The 9,185-nt window shown below is 34.6% G+C and overlaps 2 protein-coding genes across 2 annotated transcripts; both read right to left on the bottom strand.

The window, feature by feature from the left end:
* Nucleotides 1–316: 316 nt before the first annotated feature.
* On the bottom strand, nt 317–2,874 carry LOC142622610 (uncharacterized). The gene is made up of 4 exons (XM_075796125.1): nt 1,577–2,874; nt 1,305–1,485; nt 1,017–1,195; nt 317–903 (listed from the first exon to the last, which is right to left on the bottom strand). The coding sequence occupies exons 1-4, from the start codon at nt 2,872–2,874 to the stop codon at nt 405–407; spliced, it is 2,157 nt and encodes a 718-aa protein (XP_075652240.1). The 3' UTR covers nt 317–404.
* A 1,557-nt stretch (nt 2,875–4,431) lies between these two features.
* LOC142643948 (protein trichome birefringence-like 42) lies at nt 4,432–6,205 on the bottom strand. The gene is made up of 5 exons (XM_075818653.1): nt 5,962–6,205; nt 5,595–5,766; nt 5,322–5,502; nt 5,039–5,214; nt 4,432–4,927 (listed from the first exon to the last, which is right to left on the bottom strand). Exons 1-5 carry the CDS (start codon nt 6,203–6,205, stop codon nt 4,432–4,434), a joined length of 1,269 nt encoding a protein of 422 aa, XP_075674768.1.
* Between the last annotated feature and the right edge of the window lie 2,980 nt (nt 6,206–9,185).

Below are 9,185 nucleotides of genomic sequence, written 5' to 3'. Positions count from 1 at the left end.
TCAAGCTCAATGGTACTGGTTTAGACTTTTACCAAACTACATTTGACGAGTTTTGCATTGCTGGCTGGGTTGAGCTAATGAATTTATTTACAGTCGGTAGATAATGATTGCCGTTAATTACCAGCATTGTCCGTGGATAAGCCACCATGAGGCTATTACTACTCCATGTCAACCCAAATCTGAATGGTTCAGAAAGAAAATCACATAAGAACCTTGTTTGACATCAAAGTAGGAAGAAAAAAAAAAAAAAAAAAAATCTAGAGCTCATTTATAATTATCAAATTTAATATATATATATAAAATGTAGCCCATGTGAATTGCACATTATTCAATTCTCTTGGAATTACAATATTTCTACATTGAAAAAAAATCATTTATTCAAGCAAACAATTGGATGTTAAGAACTAGAAATATCTAGGAAGTTTGTCTAAGACCATAGATGCATACACTAGCCTGTTCCATGTATCTGGCAATCCAGGCAAACACCAGTGGCTGCAATCAGCATAAGACCAAGGTTGTCTTCGTTGCATTGCTGTCAATAGCTTCCCTTGCTTTGTTGTGTAAATTGATGGATGTGCATCTCTACGATACTGAGATAGCTTTGTGATGTTCAAGTACTTCACTGGTTTCTTTATGCTGCTAATTGTTCTCTCAACAATCTCCACCATTGACTTTGGAAATATTGCTTTATAGGACTCATCCATGATGAGTTTAGTTTCATTGTAGCACCACTGCTTCCCTTTGTGTTCTGGTGATATGCTTCGAAAAAAGACCTTGGTATTGTTTATGTCCACAGTCTTATCAATCCAGCGAGCCCAAGTCTTCATGGCCATCTCAAATGCTAATCCAGTCTCCATTTTATCCACCTCCACCACTTTTTTTCTATACTGAAAGAAGTCGAACCTACAAATTATTATCACTCCAATTAGATACAACAACACAATCTTTTTCCCATGTTTTTGTTGTGCAAGTTTATGAGCTGGTTATAATAATTCACACAAGACTAAAAAGCTTACTCTTTGATTTTCCCCGGGTGATTCCACCAGTGGCCGGTGTTAAATACCATAATATGAGCACCATGCCAATTCTGTGCTGAGGCTGAAAGTTTGTCTAGCCTCATAATTTTTTTACCACGTCTTTCTTTCAATTCTATTAGAAAGGGGCTCCAGTAGAACTCCACAGAACAATTGTAGTCCTGTTACATTGCAGATTATTCATCTTTTTAAGGATCTGTGGCTGTCATTGTGTATGAACAACTATTGAAAATACGTAGAAGAGTCAGTATGATGGAACATTCATCTTACCTTTGCTCTAAGAACCTTGTAGTCACCACTTTTCACATTAACATAGGCTTGTGAAGAAGGAATAGGAATAGCAGAGTAAAGAAGGCAAGCAAGAGATTCCCACTGATTTCTGTTGAGTGAGTCTCCAACTATAATCACTCTCTTCCCTCTAAGTCTCTCTAACATGTCTGTACCATTAAACCTTAAAAACCACAACATTGTCAGCAATGGAAGAATTTGCATTAATTGAAATAAAAACAAAGTTAAAGTTGGCCAGTTTTTAACTTAATTACCTGGGAATCTCACACCCCTTAGCTTCCCAATTCCATTTTTCGTATTTGAAATCCGGCCTTCCATTCCTTTGGCAACTAACTTGATCACTAAGAAATGGACACTGTAACCTATTATACATAGGACTAGCTGCCGGGTCATAAACCCATTTTCCATCAAAGATGTTGCAGACATGTTCTTCCTCCTTTGTCTCATTTTCATGTTCTCCAACGTTTGATGGTTGCAAAAACTGCATGCTTGCTGCTGGATGCTGAGCTGCGTTGCCGTCATGTTCTTCCTTATTTATCTCTTTTTCATGTTCTCCAACATATGATGGTTCCGAAAACTGAATGCTTGCTGCTGGCTGCTGAGCTGAGTTGCCGCTATGGTCTTCCTTATTTATCTCTTTTTTCTGCTCTCCAACATATGATGGTTCCAAAAACTGAATGCTTGCTGCTGGCTGCTGAGCTGAGTTGCCGCTATGGTCTTCCTTATTTATCTCTTTTTCATGCTCTCCAACATATGATGGTCCTAAAAACTGAATGCTTGCTGCTGGCTGCTGAGCCGAGTTGTCGCTATGGTCTTCCTTATTTATCTCCTTTTCATGTTCTACAACATTTGATGGTTCTAAAACTTGAATGCTTGCTGCTGGCTGATTGCCGCTATCTTCCTCATGTATCTCTTTTTCATGCACTCCAACATATGTTGGTTCCAAAAGCTGAATGCTTGCTGCTGGTTGCTGAGCCAAGTTGCCGCTATGGTCTTCCTCATTTATCTCTTTTCCACGTTGCCCAACATATGATGGTCCCAAAAACAGAATGCTTGCTGCTGGCTGCTGAGCCAAGTTGCCGCTATGGTCTTCCTTATTTGTCTCTTTTTCATGCTCTCCAACATATGATGGTCCCAAAAACAGAATGCTTGCTGCTGGCTGCTGAGCCAAGTTGCCGCTATGGTCTTCCTTATTTATGTCTTTTTCATGCTCTCCAACATATGATTGTTCCAAAAACTGAATGCTTGCTGCTGGCTGCTGACCCAAGTTGCCACCATGTTCTTCCTCATTTGCCTCTTTTTCATGTTCTCCAATGTTTGATGGTTCCAAATGCCGCATGCTTGCTGCTGGATGCTGAGCCGAGTCATTGGAAGATGTTGCTGGTAATGTAATGTTTTGAACACCAGATAGTTTTTCACTGTCGTGGCCCTGATTCAAACAGAGTAGCAGAATAATGCAGCTTAGGAAACTCGCAAATATACAGAACCTCCATTTGTCAGTGATAGTGGAACTTATCTTCATGGCTATGAAATCTATGATGCTATTTCTCATAAGTTGAAGGCAGGGTTATTTCTCTTTATGTTGAAGGCACGTGATGGTTTGTCTGGTTCAAAATGGACTTTGGGTTAGCTATAAATCAGTGGAGGAGCCACTAAGGGACCCCATAAGTTCCATAATGTTTTTGTAATTTTTCTCTCTTTTCTAAGGGGGACCACATGCCCATGAACTTTTTGTAATCTCTCTCACTGTAAGGGGACCCCAAAGAAAATAAAGCTAACTCTGATGCTTCAGAAACCAACTGATGCAGGTAAAAGAAGAATCTCTAACACAGAATAACTACAACCCTTCCCCCAATCCTAAGTTCTACAAGATACTAACATAATGCTTAATTAGGAACGAATGCAGTAACATAATTGTGTCCAAAACATAAATAATACATGTTATGATTGGTGGCTTGAATAGTGCACGTGAGAGTACATAGTCCTTGTCTTGGAAGGATTTGTAAACCAAGTCCCAGTTATATTAGGACTTGTATAGCTGATTTTCTGATATGCTCTCAAATAATATACCCTAGCCGACTTATACTTTGTATAAATATATTCGTTATGCAGCAATTGATTTATTAGTGATCAAAGGCAGCCGCATATTATTTTAGGGTTATAAGCTTTGTTTTGAGAGAAATTTAGGATATAAACTAAAAGCTGAATCACGTAAATCTTTGTGTTCCCAAGCCACAAGCTTCCGCTTGTACAACAATACATTTTATTTTTTATTGGGTAAAAATCATAAAGACATATTATATATGACCTCATCATCCTTATACGTAGGGGTGATTATTTGGGTTAATAGGTCATGTTTGTGTCATGTTGATGTATGGGTATTAGACTATATAGCTCAATCCTAACTCGATTCATTTAATAATCGTATCAAAACCCTCAACCTTAAAACAACTCATTTATTAAGCTGACTGACTTGACACAACCCATTTTAACTCTTTTAATATACAATCTAAGAAAAATAAAGCAAAAATAGAGTTTATCCCCCTTTGTTTTCAGTAAAAGGGTTAGGACTTTTAGTTTCAATGAAGAATTTATCAATAAAATCATTAAAATGATTGAATTACTCAATTCTTTTTAGAGTTGAAATTTATGTTAGATAAAAATGACATGTACTTATGTGAATTAAGTCATTTCATGTTAATTACACCTATTTATTAATGGTGTTAAAGCCTATAACTATCTTTGACATTAATTCCTTTAAATTAAACATAGGAAAATTGTGCGTTATATATAGGTTCATTTTTTCCAATTACAATCACTTTAGGGGAATTTAATAATGGGAGCTTTAAATTGCCTTCTTATCTATTCTTAAGAGAATTGGATAGGACATTAATGCCATTAATTCTCATGAGGTTCTACTAAAACGAATACAAATACTATAATTTATTATTATAAAATTAATTACAAATACTTGCAAGTTTATGTTTAACTTGAGATTTACTCTAAATATAATAAAATACCCCGCTCTAGAAATTCTGTGGGAATTTCAATTTTTTCTACAATGGAAATCATTTTTTCATACAAATAATTCAAAATCAAATAATAGATGTTAAGAACTAGAAATTTCTTTGGAGTTGTCTAAGGCCATAGATGCAAACAGTAGCCTGTTCCATGTATCTGGCAATCCAGGCAAACACCAATGGCTACAATCGGCATGAAACCCAGGTTGTCCTGGTGTCAATAGCGTTCCTTTCTTTGATTTGTAAACTGATGGATGTGCATCTCTACGATACTGAGATAGCTTTGTGATGTTCAAGTACCTCACTGGCTTTCTCATGTTACCAATTGTTCTCTCAATAATCTCTACCATTGACTTTGGAAATTTTACTTCATAGGACTCATCCATGATGGGCTTGGTTTCATTGTAACACCACTGCTTCCCTTTGTGTTCTGGTGATATGCTTCGAAAAAAGACCTTGGTATTGTTCATGACCACATTCTTATCAATCCAGCGAGCCCAAGTCTTCATGGCCATCTCAAATGCTAATTCAGTCTCCAATTTATCCACTTCCACCACCTTTTTTCTATATTGAAAGAAATCCAACCTGCAAATGTCACTCCAATTAGGATATAACCACACAATCTTTTTCCCATCTTTTTATAGTGCAAGTTTATGAGCCTCTCATAATAATTCACACAACACAAAAAAAGCTTACTCTTTGATTTTCAAAGGGTGTTCCCACCAGTGACCGGTGTTAAATACCATAATATGAGCACCGTGCCAATTCTGTGCGGCTGAAAGTCGGTCTAACCTCATAATTTTACTACCACGATTTTCTTTCACTTGTGTTAGAAAGGGGCTCCAGTAGAACTCCACAGAACAATTATAGTCCTGTTACATTGCAGATTATTCATCTTTTTAAGGATTTTAGCTATCACTATGTATGAACAGGTACAGATACGTAGAAGAGACAATATATGATGAAACCGTCATTTTACCTTTGCTCTAAGAACCTTGTAGGCATTACTTTTCACATTAATATAGGCTTGTGAAGAAGGAATAGGAATAGCAGAGTAAAGAAGGCAAGCAAGAGATTCCCACTGATTTCTGTTTAGTGAGTCTCCAGCTAATATCACTCTCTTCCCTCTAAGTCTCTCTAACAAGTCTGTACCATTAAACCTTAAAAACCAACCTTGTCAACAAACAACAACGGATGAACTTGCATTAATTGAAATAAAAACAAAGTTAAAGTTGGCAAGCTTTTAACTTACCTAGGAATCTCACACCCCTTAGCTTCCCAACTCCAATTTTCGTATTCGGAATCTGCCCTTCCATTCCTTTGGCAACTGACTTGATCACTAAGAAATGGACACTCTGACCAATTATACAAAGGACTTGCTGTCGGATCATAAGTCCACTTTCCATCAAAGATGTTGCAGATATGTTCTACTTCATTTGTCCCTTTTTCATGTTCTCGAGTGATTGATGGTTGCAAAAACTGCATGCTTGCTTCTGGATACTGAGCTAATACTCGGCTATGTTCTTCCTCATTTGTTTCTTTTTCATATTCTCCAACCTTTGATGGTTCCTCCGAAAATTTCATGCTTGCTGTTGGATGATGAGACAAGTTGCTGCTATGTTCTTCCTCGTTTGTCTCCTTTTCATGATCTCCAATGTTTGATGGTTTTAAAATCTGCACGCTTGCTGCTGGCTGGTGAGCCGAGTGATTAGATGATGTTGTTGATAATGTTATGTTTTGAACATGGGATAGCTTTTCACTGTCATGTCCTTGATTCAGAATGGATAACAGAATAATGCAGCTTATGAAACTTGCAAATGTACAGAACTTCCATTTATTTTTGATAGTGGAACTCATCTTCATGGCTATGATGTTATCTCTCTGAAGTTGAAAGCTCTTTACGGTTTGTCTGGTTCAAAATCGACTTTGGGTTAGCTATAAGCATTGGCGGAGCCACTAAGGGTACCCCATAGCTCACGATTTTTTTTTTTGGCAATCTCTCTCTATAGGAAGAAATTTTATTAATAACACCTTAATAATCAATTAATCATCACCTCCTTCTAAAAAGTATTTATGGGAAGAGATTTTTTCCTACTCCTTTTAGAAAAAGAAATAGCTAAGTCATAGACTTCTACCAGAGAAAGGAAAACATTTTAAATTAGGAAAAAGAAAAAAAGAAAAAAAAATCCTAATTCAGCTTTAAAAAAAGAAGGAAAAATAACATAAAATATTGTTAAATATATTTTTCACCCAATCGACATCAATTTTTATCATTGCAACTCAGTCCCTCAAATTATCGTTTTAAGCCTTCTATTATGGTTCATAGCTCACATGCTTTGAACTTATAAAATTATTGTAACTTGTAAACTTATTAATGAGTTTGGTTACGGGTACTGATGTGATTGTAATGCTTAATTAGGGACAAATACAGTAACACATGTCCAAAATGTGAATTATACTTTGTATTTTTCACAGGGTATAAAATCATAAAGGCCTATTGATATTGACTTCATTATTCCTATATGTAATATATATGTTAGGAAAACTATATGGTTCAAATTTTCAAACTGCAACCACATTAGGCGAATTTAATAATGGGAGCTATAATTTGCCTTCTTATCCATTCTCAAGAGAATATGTATAGGACAGTTATGCCATTGATCCTCATGAGGAATACCATCTCTTTTTCTTTTCACTAAGCAATTGGATTGAGCTGAAATTCAATTTATCAATAAAAAATTCGTTCAAGATGTTATTCCCAGATTTAAAGGTTAGTCAGATCCTAATCTGTGAATTAAGAAAATCAACTGATAATTTTAATTGATCTCCAAAAATATTATCACTAAAATCACTAAATGGAGATATCAATTGCACATCCAAGGAAAAGAAAACACAAACACAATTTACGTTAAAGAACATTTTCCTTGAAGAAAAAAATCATGGAACATTCTTTAAATTAATTTATATATTCACATTGAACTTGGAATATAAACTTACATTGTAGACATATAAAAAGTGACAAATATTGTACACATTTGTAAAAAGTATACAATATAAGTTTATATCGTAAATACAATGTAAACATGTAAAAGTCCTAAAATCAATTAGGATGTTCTCTCAACTTTATGCCTAACTTGAGATACTCTCAAATATAATAAAAAATTTATGTAAACTTACCTGAGATCTTCACTCATTGTTTTGGTTGAAGCACCCATAAAATTTTTTCCCAGAGAGAACTGCAAATTCATGTTCCCTAATGTATGTCCCACGGCTAAATAAATAGCTCGTTTTTTCTTGCCCGAGGCAACGCTGAGTTGACTCTCCTCATTACTTTTTCTTCTATGATGCTGCATCCTTGGCTGTGCTCTCACTGTATTTTATTTTCTTCTTTGATTTCAGGAGGCACACACTCTATTAAATTATATAAATAAAAAGTAAAAACCATATAAGCCTTACTTATTTATATATATATATATATAAGCCCAAGACTTTTTTCTTTTCTTTTTTTGTCTTCAAAAATTCAGTGTAATCTAATTGAATTAAGGATTTCCCTTTGCTCAATGAAATGTTGATTTAGGAGTACTCCACAGACTTATCTGAGTAGATGTGGATTGGACTTGCAAACTCCCATGTAGATATTTACGTATACCGTTAAGAGGTTTTTTTCTTCAGTTTGTTATAGATTAAGGTGTCAGTTTTGTCCCCTATATCTACTATGAAGATGTCTTTTCGTTGAACCTTATCTCCGTTCTATGTGGGGTCTCAATTCCCTAATGTTTCTCAGTCTGTCTCTACCTACCTTTAACTAACCATATTTTGTTTACATTCTTTTCTGCAACGTTCTGATGTACACAATTTTCTTGTTTTTCTGAAGTCATGAAAGCCACTGTACGTACATCTGGCATGAAACCTTACAAAAAATTGGGTGATGTGAGTTTTGATAAAGTTCAGTTTTGGATTGAAGTTTCCAACATCTCTATTAAGAGCATGAGTTTTGATGCGGCCAAAGCAATTGGTGATTTACTTGAGGAGGTTGAGGTAGATATCCCTTGGAATCGGGTTGAATGGGATAAGGGAAGGGAACAGAGGGCCATCCCCTTTTTGGGATTATTGGAAGGAAAAATACAAATAGTAATTATCATATATTAATAATTAATACTTAAAAGTTCTTGTTAAAACAATTTCATGTATTCTATTTTTTTTTTCTTTTTGATAGAAAATTTCATATGTTATAAAATTGATATTTGGTCTAAAAAATCCAAAATTTTAAAATAACCACCTATTTGTGGCCAGACTGGCTCTTTTCAAATAAAAGAAAAAACTAAAATCCATTTTTATTAACAAAACAAAAACAAATCCCCTAAAAAAAATATTTGATAAAGAAAAAAATCAATTTTTTTTTTAGAATACTAAATATTTGATAAAGAAAAAAAAAACCAAATTACTTATGTATTATAACCGTGTTTTGTATGACACTTTGGGTTTTTTTTTTTTTTTTTTTGGTGGGGCTCAAAATATAAATTTGGGATTTCAGGATTCGGGTATTGAACATCATTATCAATTGAACATTTTCTATGCTGAAATAAATTCTCAATTACTGGAATTAAATTATAAGTTTAGTGAACATATAGTGAAGTCACTCCTTTTTTTTTAACTCAATTTTTTTAAAATTTTTTTTATACGAGATAAAATTTCTACTCTAGCCTAATCTAAGTGTATATGTGTGTGAACAGTGGCGGAGCTAGGATTTTAGTCTAGAGGGGGCAAAATTAAAAGACGATATTAAAAGTAAAATTTATCTAAAAAACATTAATCAACAATAATAACAAAATAAATAAACAAT

This window comes from Castanea sativa, chromosome 1 (assembly GCF_040712315.1).
Source record: "Castanea sativa cultivar Marrone di Chiusa Pesio chromosome 1, ASM4071231v1".
Lineage (NCBI taxonomy): Eukaryota > Viridiplantae > Streptophyta > Magnoliopsida > Fagales > Fagaceae > Castanea > Castanea sativa.
Note: the sequence above shows the minus strand (reverse complement) of the source record. Positions and strands in the feature narration are given on the sequence as shown.

Excerpts from the sequence above, each read along its gene's own strand:
- LOC142643948 (XM_075818653.1), bottom strand. The coding sequence starts at position 6,205 with ATGAAGATGAGTTCCACTATCAAAAATAAATGGAAGTTCTGTACATTT. Across the intron at positions 5,767-5,961 it reads GGAGACAAACGAGGAAGAAC|ATATCTGCAACATCTTTGAT; the intron begins ATAGCAGCAACT and ends ATGAAGTAGAAC. Across the intron at positions 4,928-5,038 it reads CACCCTTTGAAAATCAAAGA|GTTGGATTTCTTTCAATATA; the intron begins GTAAGCTTTTTT and ends TGACATTTGCAG.
- LOC142622610 (XM_075796125.1), bottom strand. The coding sequence starts at position 2,874 with ATGAGAAATAGCATCATAGATTTCATAGCCATGAAGATAAGTTCCACT. Across the intron at positions 1,196-1,304 it reads ACAAGGTTCTTAGAGCAAAG|GACTACAATTGTTCTGTGGA; the intron begins GTAAGATGAATG and ends GCAATGTAACAG. Across the intron at positions 904-1,016 it reads CACCCGGGGAAAATCAAAGA|GTTCGACTTCTTTCAGTATA; the intron begins GTAAGCTTTTTA and ends AATAATTTGTAG.